Here is a 23,080-nt window from a genome sequence, read left to right on the forward strand (position 1 = left end):
ATTTATGACCGGGCACAGTGGCTCGTGCCTGTAATCCCAGCACTTTGGGAGGCCGAGGTGGGTGGATCATGAGGTCAGGAGTTTGAGACCAGCCTGGGCAACATAGTGAAACCCCGTCTCTATTAAAAATACAAAAAATTAGCTGGGTGTGGTAGCAGGCACCTGTAATCCCAGCTTCTCAGGAGGCTGAGGCAGGATAATCGCTTGAACCCGGGAAGTGGAGTTTGCAGTGAGCCGAGATCATGCCATTGGACTCCAGCCCCGGCGACAGTGTGAGACTCCATCTCAAAAAAAAAAAAAAAAAAAAGAAATTTATCGTGGTGAAATATTGCCTATCTAGAAATCATGGTGAATGGTGTTTTGGAAAGCTGATGATTGACTCCTTTAAGGATGAAAATGGTATGGTATAGTGAAACTATTGTGTGTGGAAACTTTTCTAAAAGTCCTTGCATACTTTACCTTCTTAGATCAGAGTGTGGTCTTGTTAACTTAGCCACTTCTTGATGACCTGGGGTCACTGCCGTGAACTTCGGTGTACTCTACTGGGCTGTAATTGGCTGGCATCCTACTGTCCTATTTCAGTCCACGGGCTCCAGGATGGTGTGGCTCTTAGACTCATCTGCTTTTTGAAATTATTATCTCTGCAAGTGTGCTTTTTAAACATTCACTGTAACAAACCTCCCATGTTCTTCTTTTGTTGTTTGTGGTCTGCCAAGTTCTTACAGCTCAGATAAATTTGATTTTTATAATTGCGTAAAAGCTAAGTGCAGGTAGCCTTTCTCCTTCTCCGTGGGGTCTGCATCCATGAGTGCAACCGACCTCATATCAGAAAATCCTCAGTAAGTGTACTGCAGTAAGCCCAAAGCAGTGTTAAAAATACTAGTGTGAATGGCACACAAAAATTGCTTTTTTCCCCCCTAAATTATTAACTGGAATTCTCATTGTGAAGTAGACCCAGGGAGATGCAGTCCTTAGGGTTCCCGCCCTGGAAGAGTACCTTTAAAGAATTCTCATAAAACTTTAGCCTCAGGCTGCTGAAGCACTTGACAAAAGTCCTAAATCATTCCTGGGGCGGCGTGCGAGGAGGGCAGGTTTCCTTGGTGAAGATGCTCAGTGCATCCTGGGCTGCATCGGAGATGCACTGTTCTCAGTGTCACTGTGTAACCACATAAGGCAGTACTGTTTGTGCGTCTGCCAGGACAGAGATTTGTTTTCAAGGTTCTGGGAACCACATGGGGGCAATGCACTTATAAAGAGGAGCAAGAAATCCCACAGTCCCTCCAAACCTCCCTGAGGTTCTCAACTTTGAAGGACAAAACCCGTTTCTGTGCACTTGGATCTGGATATTCAGCTGCTCCTGCGAGACAGTAACCAGCACTCATTCTCTGTTCTCTGTACCTTCACTCATTCCACTGCCTGTGACTGACAGAAGGGAGGCAAAGTAACTCCTCAGCAGCATCTGCCTTTCTCAGCAGCAGACTGGTTGTTTTCTCCTGCTGGTCAGAGCAATTCTTCAACAACTGCATGAGCAGAGGCATGAACATCTGTCGTAAAATGGGGATACCTATGTCTTAGGCTTGGCTGTAATCTGCTTGATAAAAGGAATGAGTTCCTGGGGGTCTCTTCCTTCATAGTCTTTGAGCACATGTCTGAGCAGACAAGAGGAACAGAAGGACTTCTTCCTCCAGGCAAGTAATCATGCAATGAGGAAGAACATGGGACCTCTGCTTCTGAGCATATCCTTCTGTAAGGCACAGCTCAGGGCTGATGAGAATATCTGTAAACAGTTCAGAGCCTCTGAACAGCCACGCCATTCCCCAGTCTGCTCGCTGCTCTGGCAAGTCCAGCACCATGGTTGAAGCAGTCTGTTATAGATGCCTACCTTTCTTCCCCTGCGGTCAGCATCAGTGTTCCTAACAGAAGTTTAAACTTTTCCATCAGTGGAGTCCACAGATTCCTCAATTAATGCTTGCTTCCTTTTTGATGGGTGTTTGCTGTCAATAATTGGTATTCCGGCTGTCTTGTAAACAAATAGTTGATTATTGTTCTTCAGTAAGGACTGCTAACCATTCTCAGTGGAGAAAGCCCTGATAAGTCTTCTATTCTATTGAGAATATCCTCAGTGAAAGGATTCATTGTTTCTTGAGAGATCTGACAAATCTAAAGAACTGCCAAGCAGTTCCGCTGCACGCTTTTGCGCTACAGTGTTGCAGACCCCCTGTGATCTAAGAAAGCCATTAATACCCACGGAATGTGTTGAGATTCAGCGGTAAAGAACTTTCCTGTCTGACAAGTTCCGAAAAACTCATGTCACACATAAGAGCTAACTCCTGACATTACCAACGGCTGTGTCATATTTGCAGAGCACTAGCCATTGAACCAGCACCTGAGAAGGGGGCACCATGAGATCCTGGAAGAGCTTCTGCCAATTTCTATAGCAAGCCTGCTGCTCCTGCAGCTTCTGTAAACCGTGTAGCCTACCAGTGCTGTGGTGTCGAAATATAAACTGCGCAGGAGTCAGCAGTAACTTGGTGAAGCTTGAGCTAGCCGGTCCAACAGTAACTTCTGTTGTTTTTTATAGTTGACAAACATGGCTTCATTGTTACTCTCGTTTTCAAAGATAGGGTCTTCATCATAAGTTCCTTTGTGGCAACTAACATGATTGCCGCTGTGCCGGCTTTCTGCTGATCTAAGAGCACTCTAAGATGTTTCAAAATCTGAACATAATCACAGCAAAAGCCAGTATCTTAGAGGAGGTCCTGTCATCAAGAGCTAGTCACCACAGCGTCAGTGCCATCCTTGTTTCAGCAGCTTCTAGTGCCTCTTGAGCATTCTTGATATCCCCATTCTGAATTCACGTAGTCCAGCTAACTATCAGTGACTGTTTCTTTCCTGTGACCAGCTGAGAAAACCTGGCCAGGAAATCAACATCATCTTCGTGGTCAATGCTGAAAAACCCAGCAGACTGTAGTACTTGTTAAAAAGATTCTACTGGCTGGGCGCGGTGGCTCACAACTGTAATCCCCGCACTTTGGGAGGCCGAGGTGGGTGGATCTCCTGAGGTCAGGAGTTCGAGACCAGCCTGGCCAACATGGTGAAACCTGTCTCTACTAAAAATACGAAAATTAGCTGGGCATGATGATGCGCACCTGTAGTCCCACCTACTTGGGAAGCTGAGGAAGGAGAATGGCTTGAACCCAGGAGGCAGAGGTTGCAGTGAGCCGAGATCACACTACTGCACTCCAGCCTGGGTGACAGAGTGAGACTCCATGTCTAAATAAATAAATAAATAAATAAATAAAAAGATTCTACTAGCTCCATTTCATCAGCAGGGTCCGTTCCTCGATTTACAGTTTCAGATATCCAGTCACGTGCTTCTGTTAACCCAGTCCTAGCAGCATATCTATAAACCTATCATTGGTTGAGGGCCAGGTTTATGTAAGAGGCTATATTAGTCTGTTCTCATGCTTATAACGACATACCAGAGACTGGGTAATTTATAAAGGAAAGAGGTTTAATTGACTCATAGTTCCACATGGCTGGGGAGGCCTCACAATGATGGCAGAAGGTGAATAAGGAGCAAAGTCACATCTTACATGGCTACAAGCAAGAGAGACATGTACAGGGCAACTGCCCTTTATAAAACCATTAGACCCCGTGAGACTTATTCAGTGTCAAGAGAACAGCACAGGAGAAACACACCCGCATGATTCAGTTACCTCCCACCAGGTCCCTCCCACGACATGTGGGGATTATTAGCATTCAAGGTGAGATTTGGGTGGGGACACAGAGCCAAACCATATCAGAGGCTTTTGTGTGAAGCCCCAAGACCCAGCACTGACCTGTCACTTCTGATTTGTATAATGATTATTTGGTAAGATTTGCTGCCGTGGTTCCACCAGGTTCGAATGCACTGTTCCCAGTGTTCTAGTAGGTCTGCTACTGAGAGAGTGTTTAGAAAAAAAAAAAAAAAGCATAAAAAACAAATGCCAGGCACAGTGGCTCACGCCTGTAATCCAGCACTTTGGGAGGCCAAGGCAGGTGGATCACAAGATCAGGAGATCGAGACCATCCTGGCTAACATGGTATAACCCCATCTCTGCAAAAAAATTAGCCGGGCATGGTGGCGGGTGCCTGTAGTCCCAGCTACTTGGGAGGCTGAGGCAGGAGAATGGCATGAACCCGGGAGGCGGAGCTTGCAGTGAGCCGAGATCATGCCACTGCACTCCAGCCTGGGCGACAGAGCGAGACTCCGTCTCAAAAACCAAACAAACAAACACTTAGGCTGTGCAGTGAGATATTCTGTAACAGAAGTCAAGAAGGTGAGTCAAGCTGTTGTATTTCACGTGAAGGTCTCCTGTGGCTGAGGAGTCTGCATTTGTGCGTGACGCTGAGATATGAGTCCCTCTCTAATTAGATGTTGGACAGTAGTTACTTCTGAATATTTGATGTTCTGGTCCTTGAAAGCAGAAAGACTTTGTGTCACCCTGACTGTCGTCTGGGCTAGAACTTCTGTGTGTACCTGTCAGGCGTCTGGGGGAATCTTTTGATGTTCCCAGCAGGCCAGGGTCCTTTGTTGGAACCAGCATTTGGATTTTGTCCCAAAAGAGCAGGGTCATCCATCCCAGGTGCTCTACTTGGAGTTTTCTGATTACAGTAGGTGCTCTCCGATCCCACGGAAGAACCCACAGATGTTTTTCTGGTCACTGCATTCCCCCTGTCTGTCTCCCCTACCCATGTCTGGCCAGTGGTCTTCCTCTTTGGTCGTCCTTGTCCTCCTGACGGCCCAGCTAATGCTGGAGATAAAGCTGGCTGGGTGGTCTATGGCACCTTCTCTTGCATGGGAGCTAATTGAAGACTGAAGAGAACACGTCTAGGCTTTTTTCCTCTCCTGCCAAGAAACTTTCTGCAGCATGTAAGGCTTTCTGTAATTTAGCCCTGCCTGCACTTCTGACTCTTGCTAGTCCCACCAGGCATCCTGTACCCCAGCCATATTGAACTGGAGGTTTCTGGGACTCACCTTCACACCTGGCTTTTGCTGCTGCTTTTATCTGATAAATATACCTCAGGCCGTGTCCTTCTTGGCAAATATCTGCCTTCGAAGCTCGCCTGCAGGGCCACCTTATTTCTGCAGAAGTTTCTGAGCCTCCTCCTATGGAAGTAATCAGCACTGTCTTTGCATTCCTAGTGTGCATCCATGCACACATCTGTCTTGGCACCTCTGATGCTCTGCCATACATGCTTGGTTACACTGCCCTACCCGCTTCTCCCCTAGACCACAGTCCTTTCCAGGGCAGATACCTCTTGATGCCTGGCATGGTGCTTGGCACTTGTCATGCTGTGCTTGAAGTAGCACTGGGAAGACAGACCTCCTTGAGAAAACTGCACTTAGGCGCTAGGATCACGTGGACCTCACTGGCCATCTGGTCCTGGGCAAGTCAGTTAAGATGTCAACTTCTCATCTGTAAGGTGGGACTAAGGATAGAGTAAATGGAAGATAAATGAATGGGAGGATCCATGTAAAGTGGATAGCATGGTGGTAGCTGACCAATAATAAGTGTTTAATGAATATATATGTTTTTAAATTATTTTTAAATAGGTGAAACATGCCCATGCCACACAATTCAAAAGACACAGTGGTGTCCACAGAACTTCTGTGAGGGGTCTTCTGCCACCCCTCCCCAGGGAAGCGCACCACTACTGTCTTCTGTGTCTTTTAAACAAGCACAGGCATCTGTGTGATTGTTTTCTAGGAGGATGAGTGGCTTCCTGCTAGAGGTATAATATAATGTGATGTTATTTTTTAGGTTACTTTTTTCCACTTGATATCTTATTTTTCAAAATGCTTGAATAGTGTTTCATTTTATGAATGTATCATAATCTAACCAATCTGCAGCCATTTGCTAACATGAATGATGCTGCAGTGGCCGTGTGTGTAGCTGCATCATTTCACACATGTACGTTTATCTGTAAGGACATTTCAGTTTAAAATAATTTCAGTCTTAGTGGAAATGTTTCAAAACAATACAAGGAATTCCCATATACCCTTCATCCATATTCCCCCAAATGTTAACATTTTACTACATTTGATTTTGCTGTTTAGCTATTATTTTCCTGAATTTTCTGAGAGTGACTTGTAGATATAATGCCCTTTTAACTGTAAATATTTTTTAGTGTGTATTTCCTAAAATCAAGGACATCCTTGTACATAATCATAGTAAAGTCATCAATATCAGGAAATTAAAATTGACCCAGTACTATTGTCCACTGTACCGACCTTATTGAAATTTTATCATTGGTGTCAGTAACATACTTGATAACAAATGAAAAGGATTTTGTCAACAGTTACACTTTCCTTTGGTAAAAAGGAATAAGTTTTGATAAACAGTTATACTTTCATGTAGTCATGTAGATTTACCCTTCTAGGAGCAATTATTGGAGCACCTGTTTCCTCACAGCCTTTTCAAGAAATTATCAAAATTTGGGGATTTTTTTAACTCATCCAATGGGTTAGAAAATGGTGTCTTATTGTACGTTTAATTTGCATTTTTCTTACAAGGAATAAGGTTGAAAGCTTTTCAAAAGAGTACCTATATTTTCCTATAAGACTAATTCTTGACTTCTTTTGTCCATATGGTATTAAAGATGATAGCATTTTGTGAGCTATATTTGTGGGATACAGTTTACTCCTAGACAACACAAATTTGAACTGCAAAGGTCCACTTATATGCAGGTTTTATCCTGCCTCTGCCACCCTGAGAGAGCAAGACCCCCCGACTTCCTCAGCCTACTCAACATGTAGACAAAGAGAGGAAAACCACTTCCACTTAATGAATAGGAGATATATTTTCTCTTCTTCATGCTTTTCTTAATAACATTTTTTCTCTAGCTTTATTGTAAGATTATAGTGTATAATACATGTACAAAATATGTGTTACCTGTTGATGTTACTGGCAAGTCTTCTGGTCAACAGGAGGCTATTGATAGTTAAGTTTTTGGGGTATCTTATAGGCAGATTTTTAACTGCATCGGGGTCAGTGCCTCTAACCTCCGAGTTGTTCAAGGGTCAGTTGTACATTTTTTTCTAATTTGTTTGCCTTTTTGAGCTGAAAAATTTTTTAACTGGGGAAATATTTATTTATATGTATAGCTAAGTTTGTCAATGTTTAATGACTTTAGGCTTGGGTGATATTTAGACTTCATCACTGACATTATGGAAAGATAACCTCTTCTCTTATATCTGACTTTTATAATTTAATAGGTTTTTTTTTTTTGAGACAGGGTCTCTGTTGCCCAGGCTGCAGTGTGGTGCCACGATCATAGCTCACTGCAGCCTCGACCTCCCAGGCTCAAGTGATCCTCCTGCTTCAGCCTCCTCAGTAGTTAGGACTATACGTGTGCACCACCACACCTAGTTAATTTTGTTATTTTTATTTTTGTAGAGACAGAGTCTTGCTCTGTTGCCCAGGGTGGTCTTGAACTCCTGGCCTGGAGCAATCCTCCTGCCTTGGCCTCCCAAAGTGCTGGTATTGCAGTCATGAGCCACTATGCTTGTCCATAATTTAATGTTTTAAACTAAATCTTTGATTTAATTTTTTTTTTTCAGGTGGCCACCCAGATGTGCAAACATCATTTGTCAAATAAGTCATGTTTTCCCAATTGAAATGTAATGCCACCTTGATCACACTCCCAAATCTATATATGTCTTTTCTGGACTGTTCTACTCCTCTAATCTGTCTTTTTATTCAAGTGTTCTGAGTGTACTTTGATAACTAGAAAGCCAGTCTTCTCTTGATACTCCTTTTTAAAAGTGTATTTTTCACTATTTTCACATATTTATTTTTCAGATGCACTTTAGAATCTTCTGCTAAAGTTCCAAAAACTTTAGTTCCAAAAAGCAATCTTGTTGGTATTTGTATACAGATGATAAATTAAACCAGGGAGAATTGATGTCTTTGTGACTTACAGTCTTTGTCCCAAAGAATAGGGTATGCATTTCCATTACTTTATCTTTTTTTTTTTTCTTTTTGAAATTTTCTTCTGTTTTTTTTTTTTTTTTTTTTGTAAATAGGAAGGGTATTGATTTTCTTGTATTAAAACTTGGGTATCTTTCTGAGTTCTAGGTTTGTTAGATTATATGGTAATATCATTTGAAAATAATGACTGACGCTTCATTTCTACTATATACTGTATATTTCTTTATCTTGACTAATGTCATTGACTAGTATCTCTAGATCACAATAAATTAATGGCAGTAATAGTGGACTTTTCTCCCTGACTTTAATATATTTTTCTATTAAGTTGAATGTTATATTGAGATATGTTTTATTCACCTTTTCCTGTTTTTAGACCTTTTTTAAGACTAGATGTTGAGTTTTAGCAAATGTCTTTTCATGTTGAAGATGAGTATATATCCTTTACTTTTCTATATTTACTAATATATATATATAAACTTATTGAGACGGAATTTCGCTCTTGTTGCCCAGGCTGGAGTGCAATGGTGCAGTCTTGGCTCACCATAACCTCTGCCTCCCGGGTTCAAGTGATTCTCCTGCCTCAACCTCCTGAGTAGCTGGGATTACAGGCATGTGCCACCACGCCCAGCAAATTTTGTATTTTTAGTAGAGACGGGGTTTCTCCATGTTGGTCAGGCTGGTTTTGAACTGCTGACTTCAGGTGATCCGCCCGCCTCGGCCTCCCAAAGTGCTGGGATTACAGGCGTGAGCCACCGCACCTGGACTTACTATTTGAAGAGGAAAGCTACTGCCCAACTCCAGGAAAGCTTGCCATGTGGGATTGCAGATCTAGCTTTCCGGATCTTTCCATTTGTCAGAGTTGGAAATCTGGATTCCATTTTCTTTTTTAACATTGTGTGGGTGAAACAAAACATATGCAGGCCAGATTTGGAGACAGCTTCAGGACTTCCAGTTCGTAGTCTCTGTTCTAGTCTATTCACAGATATTAGAACCTGGTGGCAGATTTAGATTATGTCATCCTGCGTAACTTGAGATATAGTTTTATTTTGGTTTGGAAAAAAATCTGATTTCTGGGGAATGGTGTCCTAATTTTCACTAGTATTATAGTCTCTCATACCCTTTTTATACCTTGCATTTTTGATTTGTCATGATAAAGCCTTTAGGTAATTATGCACATTTGTGAATTAATTTTTACCTATTAATTTTAAGCAGTCTTAAATTTTAGATGTCTTTATGCACTATCACCACAAAACAAATGTCTCACCTTTTAAAACCAGTTCCCTTATTTCCTTCTCCATTTTTACCCCCGTGATTTGTGTCTGTACCTTTCTTTGTTTTTATTTACATTCTGTCACTGTGTTTAAAAAATATATTATTTTTCATTCTTTTTTTCTACCTTTCTTTCCTTTTTTTCTTTTTGAGACAGGGTCTGGCTCTGTCGCCCAGGCTGGAGTGCAGTGGCACAGTTATAGCACACTGCAACTCCTATGTCCTGGGCTCAAGCCATCCTTCTACCTCAGCCTCCTGAGTAGCTGGAACCACAGGCATGCACCACCACACCTGGCTAATTGTTTTAAAATTTTTTCTCAAGAGATGGAATTTTGACATGTTGCCCAGGCTGATCTCAAACTACTGAGCTCAAGCTATCTGTCCGCCTTGGCCTCCCAGAGTGTTGGGATTACAGGCGTGAGCCACTGCGCGCGGCCCACCTTTCTTTTTTATGTGAATTATTCTTGCAAAGAATATTGTATTTGAGAAAATGTTTTCTATCTTTACAGATTTACTTGCATATATGGAGAATTCCTTATGTTTAGTGATAAGAGAGAAGGAAACAGAAGGTTTTCTTTTTCCCTAAGAAAACTATGTTGGTACAGACACTGTTAAATAAATTTTAGTTAAAAGTGTTCTGGTGAAATTTCATTAATGTGGGAAATCTTTCTGATTTCATGTGGATTCTTTATGTGAGTTATCTATATAGTCACTGTAGATGCTACCTTAATTTCAGATGAATAAATCTAATCAAAAATTTTAAAAATAAGGTGATTCTAAGTTTTAGTTACCTGCATTCAACCAAATTCCCAAAAATATTAAATGGAAAATTCCAGAAATAAACAATTCATAAGCTGTAAATTGCTTACCATTTCACCTTCCACTGTCCTGCTCCATCCTGAGAGGGGTGAGGGAGACACGGGTCATCCCTTTGTCCCACGCACTCACGCTGCTGCATTCACCACTCAGTAGCTGGCTTGGTTCTCAGATGGAACCACTCGGGTCTTGGCAGTATTTCCTGCTGAAAACAGAGGGACAGGTGTACTTACTATATTTCCATCAATTTGTGATTTTTTTTCTATTAGAAATAGTTTTAAACTTGATTCAAAATTGAGTAATAATATGAGACAGATCCACTTATATTTTATCATGAATTGATATATACTATTTGTCTTAACTGTTTACCAATTTCCTTTTATAGCATATGGATTTACTGTTTCTTAATTATTTGCATTTATATTTTTTTAATTGGTGATATCCAGTAGGCCCAATAAATACTTATTCCAGTGTCATTCCTTCTCTTCTCGTTCCCTGCGTTAAGCATGAGGTCATTCGATCCCATCTGCTTTTGTTCTCATTGAGAGGGAGCCAGCTGTGTCCTGGTGCCGCTGGACCTACCGAATCAATCACCCTCTCAGTGGGCGCTCTTTTTCAGAGACTGAATTGTGTTTTCCCTGACGGTTAGGGGTTTCAGCGAGATTAACTCCTAGCCCTCGATAATGTCAGTGATCCTGGGAATTCCAAGCTTTCCCATAACTGATCATGCGTGCAGCTTTCTGTAGGGACCACAGGGGATCCTGGACCTGACCCTAGGCGGGGTGTCCAGGCCAAGCGGGACGTGTCCTCTCCCTTCACAGGCTCCATCCGCGAGGAGAACGGCGTGCGCTGGCATGTGTGTCCCTACTGCGCCAAGGAGTTCCGCAAGCCCAGCGACCTGGTCCGCCACATCCGCATCCACACCCACGAGAAGCCCTTCAAGTGCCCGCAGTGCTTCCGCGCCTTCGCCGTGAAGAGCACGCTGACAGCGCACATCAAGACGCACACCGGCATCAAGGCATTCAAGTGCCAGTACTGCATGAAGAGCTTCTCCACCTCTGGCAGCCTCAAGGTGCACATTCGCCTGCACACAGGTATGGCCTCAGGGCTGGGCCCACACGGGCACTGGCCACACACATTACTGCGCACATATACCAAACACAGGTATGGCACACAGTAGGCACACAGGTACTGCACACAAGTACTGCTCACAGGGACTGCACAAAGTATCACACACAGTACTGCACATAAGTGTGGCCCGCAATGCAGCACCCACACCGGTACTGCCCACAGGGACTGCACAAAGGTCCCAAACACAGATACCGCACACAGTACCCAACACAGCACTGTGCACAGGTACTGCACACAAGTACTGCCCACAGGAACTGCACACAGTACTGCACACAGGTACTGCACACAGTATGCAACAGGGCACTGTGCACAGGTACTGCACACAAGTACTGCCCACAGGGACTGCACACAGTACCGCACATAGTACTGAACACAGTACTGCTCACAGGTATGGCCCACAGTGCTGCACCCACACAGGCATTGCCCACAAGTACCAAACACGTAGTACTGCACATAGTACCCAGCACAGCACTTTGCACAGGTACTACTGCTCACAAGTACTGCCCTCAGGGACTGCACACAGTATCACACACAGGTATGGCCCACAGTGCTGTACCCACACTGGTACTGCCCACAGAAACTGCACACAAGTATCAAAGGCAGGTACCAGATGCAGTACCACACACAAGTATGGCCCACAGTGCTGCAGCCACATGGGCACTGGCCACAGGGACCGTACACAGTACCAAACACAGGTACTGCACATGGGTACTAAACTCAGTATCAAGCACAGTACCAAACACAGTACTAAATACAGGTACCGCACACAATTACCAAACACTGTACCACACACAAGTACAGCTTGCAGTGCTGCACCCACACAGGCATTGCCCACAGGGACCACACGTGGTACCAAACACAGGTACTACACACAGGTACCAAATTCAGTATCAAACACAGTATCAAACACAGTACTAAATACAGGTACTGCACACAGGTACCAAACATAGTACCACACACAGGTACAGCCTGCCGTGCTGCACACACACAGGCATTGCCCACAGGGACCGCACACAGTACCAAACACAGGTACTGCACACAGGTACCAAACTCAGTATCGAACACAGTACCAAACACAGTACTGCACACAAGTACCAAACACAATACTAAATACAGGTACCACACACAGGTACCACAGTACCACACACAAGTACAGCTTTCAGTGCTGTACCCACACAGGCACTGCCCACAGGGACCACACACGGTGCCAAACACAGGTACTGCACACAGGTACCAAGCACAGTACTGCACACAAGTACCGCACACAGTATGAAACAGTACTGCACACAGGTGTCATGCACAGTGCCAAACACAGTACTGCACACAGTACACAGAGTACTGCACACAGGCGTCATGCACAGTGCCTAACACAGTACTGCACACAGTACACAAACAGAGTACTGCACACAGGTACAGCCTGCAGAGCTGCACTCACACAGGCACTGCCCACAGGGACCACACACAGTACCAAACATAGTACTGCAGACAGGTACCAAACAGTACTGCCCACTGGTACCGCATAAAGTACCAAACATAGTACTGCACACAGGTACCAAACAGTACTGCCCACTGGTACCACATATAGTACCAAACACAGTACTGCACACAGGCACCACATACAGTACCAAACAGTGCTGCACACAGGCATCATGCACGGTACCAAACACAGTAACAAACAGTGCTGCACACAAGTAGTACATAGAGTACCAAACACAGTACTGCACACAGGTACTGCATACAGTACTAAACACAGTACTACACACAAGTACTGCCCACAGGGACTGCGTACAGTACCACACATAGTAGTGCACATAGTACCACACACACAGTATTGCACTTAGGTACCAAACACAGTGCTGCACACAGGGACCAGTGCTGCCCACAGGTACTGCACACAGGTACCACACACAGTACCAAACAGTACTGCACACAGGCATCATGCACAGTACCAAACACAGTACTGTACATAGGCACTGCCCATAGTACCAAACACAGTACTGCACACAAGTACTACATATAGTACCAAACATAGTACTAAACACAGTACCACACATGGTACCAAACACAGTGCCACACACAGGAACTGCCAATAGGTACTGCACACAGTACTGCACACAGGTGCTGAGAAGGGATTGAGTCACAGCACCTGGGGGAGCAATAATTGACTACTTGGAGGATATATTTCTGTCTTTTCATCAGCACTTGTTGAGTCTCTTCTATAGGCTGGGCATGAAGTATCTACAGGTAAAGAAAACAGATGCAACCTTGATCTCCATGGAGCTAAGGATATGCTGGGGGAGGCATTAAAAACAAGTAACACTTATAAATGAACGTAGAATTGCAGAGGGTGAAAAGAGACTTCTGTCCGGATCAGATTTGGATTTAGACTGAGTGAGCCTTTCTGAGAATACAACATGTAATCTGCATTTGATCTGAGAAGACCTGAAGGCTTTAGCTGGGCCAGGAGGAGGACTGGGGACCTGTTTGTACTGAGGCGTGAAATCTTTCATTACGGAGCTCTATTTTTTTTAATGACATATTTATTGAGATGTAATTTACATATAATATTTACCATTTTAATGTGTACACTTCTGAATTGTGCACTCTACACCACTGTCTGATTTTGAAACATTTTTATCACCCTGCAAAGAAACCCTGTACTCATTGGCAATATCCCCCAAATTCCCTCAGGGATCCTCCTCTGGGCTGACAATGTGGATGAGTATTTGACAAAGCTGAAGTTACTCAATTTTGTTGTATGTGTTTCTTTGGAATTTACATTTTCATTTGCTGATAAAATTGTAAAACAAGGAAATATTCTTTAGAAGTGGGGCACAGTAGTAAGAGGATCATTAAGAAGATATTAGTACTATTATCATCATCATTTACAATCAGTGACAACTACCATTTACTGTTTATTTGCAAAATGTGAGACATTGCTAAGTGCTGTTTAAATGTTAGCTTACGTAATCTCAGCAGCAGCCCTGGAGGCAGGTGTCTTTAAACCACTTTACAGGTGATGACTTAAGAGAGAGAGCATCTTTACATACTGTAAAGTTCTTAAGAACTACTGTCCATATTTTACAATGTAAGACTTTGTCCTAAAAATACTAAATGTTCTTTTTTTACTTAAAATGCTCTTATAACATGACTTAATATCTATAATATGCACTGTATACAAACAAGGGAAAATAATTTACAATATCCATTAAATTATAAGCATGGCCTAATAAATTGAAGGTTCAAATCAGTATTGGAAATAATAACATTTTATGTTGGCATTTGCTGTTGAGATGTAATTTCTGGAAATAATTCTAAAATGTGATTTCATTTTTATTAGGAGTTAGACCTTTTGCTTGTCCTCACTGTGACAAAAAATTTCGAACCTCAGGCCATAGGAAGACTCACATTGCTTCCCACTTTAAACATACGGAATTAAGGAAAATGAGGCACCAGCGTAAACCTGCAAAGGTCCGTGTTGGCAAGACGAATGTTCCAGTCCCTGATATTCCTTTGCAGGAACCAATCCTCATAACTGACTTAGGTAAGATGGATTGTAGGGTGTCTTTATAATTTATTGAGTACTATTTTCTTTGACATTTTGTGAATTGTTTACACACATTATGGTCTGTGTAGTTAAATAGTTTTTTAGGCATAGTATTAATGAAGTCTGTGTTAAGCCTTGTTTTGCTTTATGGACTAGTATGTTTTACAGTCAAGATTAAAATGTAAGTTGTATCCAAACTACTGCTCAAATTGTTTTCTCGGATTAGAGACAAATAATGTGTAAGTGAAAACAGTAGCGTATAAGTCCTCATTGAAGAAACATTGCTACCTCAGTGGAACCATCAAAAGTGAGAAGGGGTTTTTATGTGAAACACACAGTGCACGTTGTTGTTTTCATCTTTAGGTTCTTTGTGCTGTGTTACAGATTATTTGGGCTACTTTAATCTTTGGATTAAAAAGGAAAAGAAAAATCTGCCTGCTTTTCTTTTTAGGTTCAGTGTTGTTATAACCAACCCAAACTATGATTTTGTTGAAGATCTAGAAAGAAAACACTGCTTGTTAGAATCTTTAGAAAAATTATATTTGTTAGTACTAGAACAAAATTTAAGAAACCTCACTGTCTTAGTTTGTTTGAGCTCCTGAATCAAAAATACCACTAACTGTGTAGCTTGTAAATACTAGGAGTTTACTTCTCACAGTTCTAGAGGCTGGGAAGTCCAAGATCATGGTGCTGGCAGATTGAGTGTCTAGTGAGGTCTCTCTTCCTCATAGATAGTGCCTTCTGGCTATGTCCTCCCAAAGGTCCTACCTCTTACTACATGAATTTTGGAGGACCACAAACATTTAGACCACATCACTTACTAATGTGTGAATTTGCATTTTTATGCAGTTTCTGTATTTCACTACTTTCCTAGGAAAGATAATTCAATCTATAAGCAAAATTAATATTAAAATATAATTCCTTAATTCCAAAGCATAACCTTTATTTACAATAATTGTAAATTATTGTATAGAGAGATTTTAGATTGTTATAAATTGGGGGCCACCAGTAAGATGATCAACAGCCATAAACTTGTGTGAATCTGAGAGTTTAACATCAAAATATTTAAACTAAAAAAATTCAAAGAAAGGAAATACTCAAATTCTCAAGTGCGGTGAAAGATCCTCAATTAGACAGGTCAACTTAAACACCTAAAACGGAAGATTTGAGCACACAAATAAAAAGAGTTACTTAATAGCTTTATAGAATCTTTTGCCTTAAATTACATACTTTTAAATACGCATGAAACAGAAGTTGATCACATTCTAGGATACAGAAAAATTTCAATAAATTTTCAGAAGTTGATTTTGTATAGGATACAATCTTTGATTACAGTTCACTGAAAAACTTATAAAATAGCCATCCAAAATTTCATTACATGAAAAGGACTCAAAACAGATACTGCATACTACACATGTGAGTATTATGTAAACAGATTGTATGGACCAAAGCCGTCCTAGGAAAAATTAAGACTTTTGAGTATTATTAGAAAATAAGACAGATTGAAAATAAGTAAAATATTTAACTAAAAAAACTAGGAAAATTAAAAGAAAGTAGCAGAAAGGAATTAATATAGCAGTTCCCAACCTTTTTGTCATCAGGGATTGGTTTTGCAGAAGACAGTTTTTCCACAGATTGGGGGTCGGGTGGGAGGACTGGTTTCAGGGTAAAACTGTTCCACTCAGATGTCAGAGAATCAGACATTAGATTCTCGGAAGGAGTGCGCAGCCTAGATCCCTCACATGCACAGTGCACAATAGGGTTCGCACTCCTGTGAGAATCTAACACACCTTGGATCTGACAGGAGGCGGAGCTCAGATGGTAAAGCTTACTCACCTGCTATTCACCTCCTGCTGTGTGGCCCGGTTCCTAACAGGCAGCCTGGGGCTTGAGGACCCCTGAATTAATACATATAATGGAATTGGAGATAGAAGACAAAACTGTAGTGAACTGAAGTTTTACAAAACTTATAAAAATGAACAGAAAATATAGATGACTTGTCACTAATAAAGAAACATGAGAAAACATAGGAATGAGAAAGAAGTTGTAAGCACAGATATAAATGAGGTAACAATTGTTTGCAAATACTCTACAACTTTTTCCTAATATATTTGAAAATTTTGATGAAATGAATCTTTTCTAAAATAATATGCTTGGCAGAATTGACTGTAGAAGAAATAGAAAACTCCAAAATACACAACAGATTGACAAGATAGTAAAAGATCATCTTCTCCAAAACACCAGTCTGGTTGGGCGCGGTGGCTCACGCCTGTGACCCTAGCACTTTGGAAGGCCGAGGTGGGCAATCACTCGAGGTCAGGAGTTTGAGACCAGCCTGGCCAACATGGCAAAACCCCATCTCTACTAGAAATACATAAATTAGCCGGGCGTGATGGCAGGCACCAATAATCCCAGCTACTCAGGAGGCTGAGGCAGGAGAATGGCTTGAACCCAGGAGGCAGAGGTTGCAGTGAGCCAAGATTGCACCACTGGACTCCAGCCTGGGGAACAACAGTGAAACTCTGTCTCAAAAAAAAAAAAAAAAAAAGTCTGATAATTTAATATACGAATTGTACTAAGCTTCCTAGGAACTATAATTGTTATGGTATTTAACTGTTTTTGAGCATAGAATGGGATCAAAACCCCCATGGTAGCTTAGAATACTTTGATGTCCTTGTCCAGTTTTGGCTGCTCACAAAATGAAACAACAGACCGGTTTCTTCTTTCAGGTTGCCATAAATCAAGTTGTACACCCATGGGTTTCTGGACTTCAAGTTTTTGAATCTTCAGTTGAGTTAGGTTCTTGACTCTTCAGCAATTTTTCAGGGTAAAAATGGGATACATTTTGCTTGTTGGCTTCACAGATGCTTGTATCTTAGACCAGATAGGGGAAGCTGAATTCTTTGGTTTAGGCTGAGGGAGACACATGAGGGAAATGGTTGCTAGAGGGAGCTTCACGCTGTAAGTTGTAAAATATTGTAACTATGTCTTGTGCTTAATTTTGTTATTTGTATTTGTGTTCATCTCTTCTCTCAGACTCTGGGCGCCTTAGAGGCTATAGAAAAGAATTGGCTGTCATAATCTTTGGGGGACAGAGTTTGATAAAAACATGGTAAGGAGAGGTTTAGCATAGAATAGTGTTATGAGAGTAAGTGAAAGTAGAATGCTCATTGAGGAAGCTAGCGGTAGTCCAGGGGAGTCCTTGACCGAGAGCAATGTGGAAGAGGAAACCTGCATCCAGGGTTCTGCCATCACTGTTTTTGAGAACCAGGCATGGCATTCAGTCTGCATGTCACAGCATGTGTAGGGAAGGTGGTAGGCATGGACTGGATGCCTGCATTTTTCTTTGTTTTTTCTTTCCTTTCTTGAGACAGAGTCTCACTCTGTCACCCAGGCTGGAGTGCAATGGTACGATCTCGGCTCACTGCAACCTCTGCCTCCTGGGTTCAAGCGATTCTCCTGCCTCAGCTTCCTGAGTAGCTAGGACTACAGGCATGTGCCACCATGCCTGGTAATTTTTGTATTTTTTGTATTTTTATTTTTTTTTAAGTAGAGACGGGGTTTCTCCATGTTGGCCAGGCTGATCTCAAACTCCTGACCTCAGGTGATCCACCCACCTTGGCCTCCCAAAGTGCTGGGATTACAGGCCTGAGCCACTGTGCCCAGCCTGCATTTTTCTCTTTTGAGCAGGACGAGTTGTTAGGAAAAAGTGAGGCTGTGCTGTCAGGCACAGGGTGGTGTCAGAGCTGCCTGGAGAGAGGTCTTTGACACAGCTCTGATTGTCCAGAAGGCTTGTGAGATGAGAAAAGGCTTGGTAGTCTTAGGGGTTGTGCTGTGTGGGTTATATCACAAGGGAGGGTTCTGAATACTTTTTGAAAAATAAGGTTCTGATGCAAGCTTCAGGAAGCATAGGTGAATTTCCTTAAATCTAATAATGAGCTAGGTGAAATTGGTTGGGCTGTCAAATTCCCTCCAGCTTTGTAATTGTTTCACTGCTATTTGAGATTGGTGGCAGTGGAAAAAGAAGAGAAGATGCAAGTTTAAGAGACATTGGAGTGGTGTTGATCATCAGGACTGGCAGATGCCGAGTACAGGGCAGGGAAGGGAACTCTCAGAGGTCCGGGGCTTCCCAGCCTTAGGGACCAGAAGACTGTTCCAGGCATGCAGCTAGGAAAGCTGGGAGAAGTGGGCTTTAGGGGAAGAAATTGAAATGGAATCTGTATTTTTATGGAAAGTCAGGAAAAACAGAGTGTGTTCAGAGGTGCATCATGCTAATCATTGTATACAGTTAAGGTACAACTGAGGGAGGAGAGAGGACCGGGAATGGAGAGCTGTGGGCAGAGGACAGAATCTTGGCCAATGCCTCCTTGTCTTGGCAGGAGGAGCAGCCCAAGGCTGATTAGAGGACTGACTGCGTGCGTCACCCTCTTAACATTCCAAATGACTCTTAAGGAATTCGAAAGTTTACCCCCAAGCTTGTCCTGAATTCCTGAAATAATGCAGTAGCTTGATCAATTCATATTTATTCGATGGTCAACCTGAAGGAATTCTTTATTTAGTAAATGTATATAAAATGTGAAATATTTAAATTACTAATTTTGTTATTTGTAGATATTCCTTTAGTGATATCTGTGAAAATGCTAACCTTTTTAGAACAAAAGATCATGTTAGAGTCACTTTTGTTTTCAGTTTATTATAGTATCTAGTGTGCAGTATTCATACTGAATAAACAAGGTATTAAAATCTTGCTTATCCTGAATTTTGGACATAGTTATGTAGACTCCATGTCAACAAATGCCCATATAGAAAGTAAATGTAGAAATTCATTAGAAATTGGCCGTGGAATCAAGGGAAGTAATTGTGACTAGATATTCCTCATGTTTAAAAAATGAGCAACATTAATATATATTAATTTATAATGTTTGTTAATTTATAAATTAATTTGTAATGTTATATTATAAATATATTAATTTATAATGTTTCCCCATAGGTATTCTTTGAATAGCCAGTTCCTAACACAATTAAAATAACATAGTTGCAACATTAGAATCTAACTTACCAGAATTTTCATCTTCTGGGTAAAACATGTGCCTTGTGACATTTAATTGTATTACTAGCATTGACAGTGAATTATATCTGCTTTTCTTTTGCTTTGTAGGTCTCATCCAGCCCATTCCAAAAAACCAGTTTTTCCAAAGCTATTTCAATAATAATTTTGTCAATGAAGCAGATAGACCATACAAGTGTTTTTACTGTCATCGTGCATATAAAAAATCTTGCCACCTTAAACAACATATCAGGTAAGGTAACGGATTCACAGATGGAAATTTAGTATAATTAAACTGACTTAGTGACCTGATGACGTCTAGAAGTATTTAGGATGGTAGCATTAGCCTTTGGTATTAAAGATGTCACATTTGACTCCAAAACATTTATTGGTAATTAATATTTTTATTCTTTAATGTCTTGACTAAAATATTTTATCCAAAAATTGCTACTGGAGTTTATGTATATGCTCATTAAATTTCAGTGTTTGCAATTTCCAAGGAATGTCAAAGAAGTTTATTTTATTAGACTTCCTTTTGTGTTTTTCAGATGTATTTATCAGAGTTTAGATTAATTCTTAGTGCTAGCCACAGTGAAAAGGAAGTCGAACCTTGATCATGAGAGACAGTGTGATGTCATGAAAAAAGTATAGAACTTAGAAAAAGACATGGCTTCTAGCTTCATCTCAGTCGTGTGACTTGAGGCAGGTCGCTTAAGCACTCTGAGTCTCAGGCTTCCTCCCTTGTAAAATGTGGAGAGCTCCGGCATTGCTGCTTAGCTTTAAAAAATGTGATGATGAAGTGAAGCGAAATGCAAGAGTGCATTCTAGTCACAAAGCATTATAAAAGTATAAGAAACGTATTCATTAAAATGTGTATTTTTTTTTAAGATCCCATACAGGTGAAAAACCTTTTAAATGTTCTCAGTGTGGAAGAGGCTTTGTTTCTGCAGGCGTGCTCAAAGCACACATCAGAACACACACAGGACTGAAATCTTTCAAGTGTCTGATATGTAATGGGGCTTTCACTACTGGTGGCAGCTTACGGCGACACATGGGTATCCACAATGACCTTCGTCCCTATATGTGTCCCTATTGCCAAAAAACATTTAAGACTTCACTGAATTGCAAAAAGCACATGAAAACCCACAGGTGGGTATAATTCTGGTGGTCACTTTTTATCATCTTTATAATTTCCAGTAGATGGTGGGGAGTGTTTTTAGGAAATAATTGTCTTTGATTCTTACATTATTATTTCTAGCTCATACTATATGGGCTCAAGAAATGTAAGTATTAGTGTCTAAGGATCTAATGGGAGCCATAGACTGAAGCATTAGCATTTTCATTTTTAATTTAATAATGAAGTAGTTTATATTCTGTAAGCTGTCTTTTAAAGCTGTTAGTTGGTAATTAGATAAAATTCTGGACTGTGTCTAGTGTAGTCAGATAGTGAATATTTCAGAAAAGAGAATCTTAAAGACCCTGTGATTTCTAGGCCTGTCATCAGCAAATCTGAATGGTAATTATTCTATGTTGTTGACTTTAAAGAATACATGTTTTAGATATTCCATAAACTTTTCATTCAGCCTAGCTTATATTTTCACATGATTGGAAGGCTAGCTCATCTCTATGTGGATGTAATCCGGAAGAGATGCATTTCTGACTAGTGCTGGGGCCTATTCGATGAGTATTTCTGTGAAGCCACAGAATTCTGTGTGGTACTGTAACACCTGGGTAGGGTGACCACAGCTTAGGAGATGTGAAAGGGAGAGTCACTAGGCCTAAAGCTGCTGCCCTGGAACATTTGCTTTGAGACAGCATTTTAACCCAGATATGTCTGCCTGGATGTCGTCTACAAAGCAAAACCTTAAATATTAGAATAAGTTACCTGTGATAGTGTTTTTTGATATTATTGAGCTGAATGCCTAAGCACCCTCAACAGAATTGACATTTTTGATTTCAGTATCGTTGATTGCTTAGCTGAGAAATTTACCTGCTGCTTGAGACCACCCAGGGAGTGTGGTATCGGCGGTGTTATATGTGGACTCCTGTTAATTACATATCCACTTACACTTCACTGCACTTTGTGGAGGGAATCCTGTGCAGGGCACTGCATGTGTTTGGGAACTGGGGAACTCGGGGGCACATGGATGTTGAGGATGCTTGTGTTCCTGCTCGCTGTAGCAGGATGACAGGTCCCCAGTTGGCCCAAGAGCTTACCGTGCTAAGAAGAATGGAGCTTGGGCGCTTGCTTGCTCAGTGGAATGTTAAATCACATCTTTTTCAGTCAGGAAGCCAGCCTTTTCCAGTGTCCTTTTGTAGTAGTATTGGGAATATGGGTGTTCAGGCCCTTGTTTCTGGACCCGGTGACCAATGGTGTAATTGCGGGGTCACCTTTATTAAGTGGTATATTGTGCGACCATTGTTTGTCATCAGTTTCGAGGGACACATGTAGGAGATGAATGTAGAGCTTTGAGAGGACACTAAGCAGATCAGCCTGTTGTTGCAGAGCTGCAGTGCTTTGCTTTTACAGATTGTGTGCACTTGGAATCTGCCTACAAGGAGAGCATCCAGCCAGGGTTTCATTCCTTTGTTTGAATTGTTGGAAATTCCCAAAATACCACATATACTCATGCTAAAGATAGGTAAAGAAGGTTACTGTAGTAAAATTTATTGGAAAAAACAAAGAACCAAGGAAACAAACAGAAAACAAGCCTCCATCAGTTAGCGTGAGACACACATGTGCTTAGGTTAGAGTGGCTTTTACAGGCCCCTGCGTGCCACTGCGCTGCTGTGTGGAAGCATCGCAGTGGAGGTGCAGGCGTGCATTTTCTAACTCCTCTCTATTATGCGACACATTTTTGTTCTCCCTTCCACAGTAAAAGTAGTTATGAATTGTCTATTTTGGATATTAGAAAACGAAGAGGGAAAATTTTGTTTGGAACTGAGAATGAAATTCTGAGTAGGCAGATTCCTAAGACACTGGAATAGAGCCCATGATGCAGCTTGTATGGTCTGTGTGTGCAGAGGCAGAAGAGGGGACCAGGCGGCTCTTTTTTGTGTGTGTGGGTGTTTTTGTTTGTTTGAGATGGAGTCTCGCTCTGTTGCCCAGGCTGGAGTGCCGTGGTGCAATTTTGGCTCACTGCAACCTCCTGCCTCAGCCTCCCAAGTAGCTGGGATTAGAGGCGTGCACCCCTGCACCTGGCTAATTTTTGTATTTGTAGTAGAGATGGGGTTTCACCATGTTGGCCAGGCTGGCCTTGAACTCCTGACCTCAGGTGATCCTCCAGCCTCGGC

At 41.7% G+C, this 23,080-nt stretch overlaps 1 protein-coding gene across 6 annotated transcripts in view; it reads left to right on the plus strand.

The window, feature by feature from the left end:
* Positions 1–23,080, plus strand: part of ZNF236 (zinc finger protein 236) — a 157,684-nt gene that overhangs the window by 61,338 nt on the left and 73,266 nt on the right. For all 6 annotated transcript variants that reach the window (XM_055102380.2, XM_034944088.3, XM_063597369.1 and 3 more), the window contains 4 exons: positions 10,883–11,155; positions 14,533–14,736; positions 19,898–20,039; positions 20,675–20,935. In XM_055102380.2, the coding sequence (XP_054958355.1) occupies positions 10,883–11,155; positions 14,533–14,736; positions 19,898–20,039; positions 20,675–20,935 (880 nt within the window). The remainder of the gene's footprint in view (positions 1–10,882; positions 11,156–14,532; positions 14,737–19,897; positions 20,040–20,674; positions 20,936–23,080) is intronic.

The sequence above is a fragment of the Pan paniscus genome, chromosome 17 (genome assembly GCF_029289425.2).
Source record: "Pan paniscus chromosome 17, NHGRI_mPanPan1-v2.0_pri, whole genome shotgun sequence".
Taxonomy (NCBI): Eukaryota; Metazoa; Chordata; class Mammalia; order Primates; family Hominidae; genus Pan; species Pan paniscus.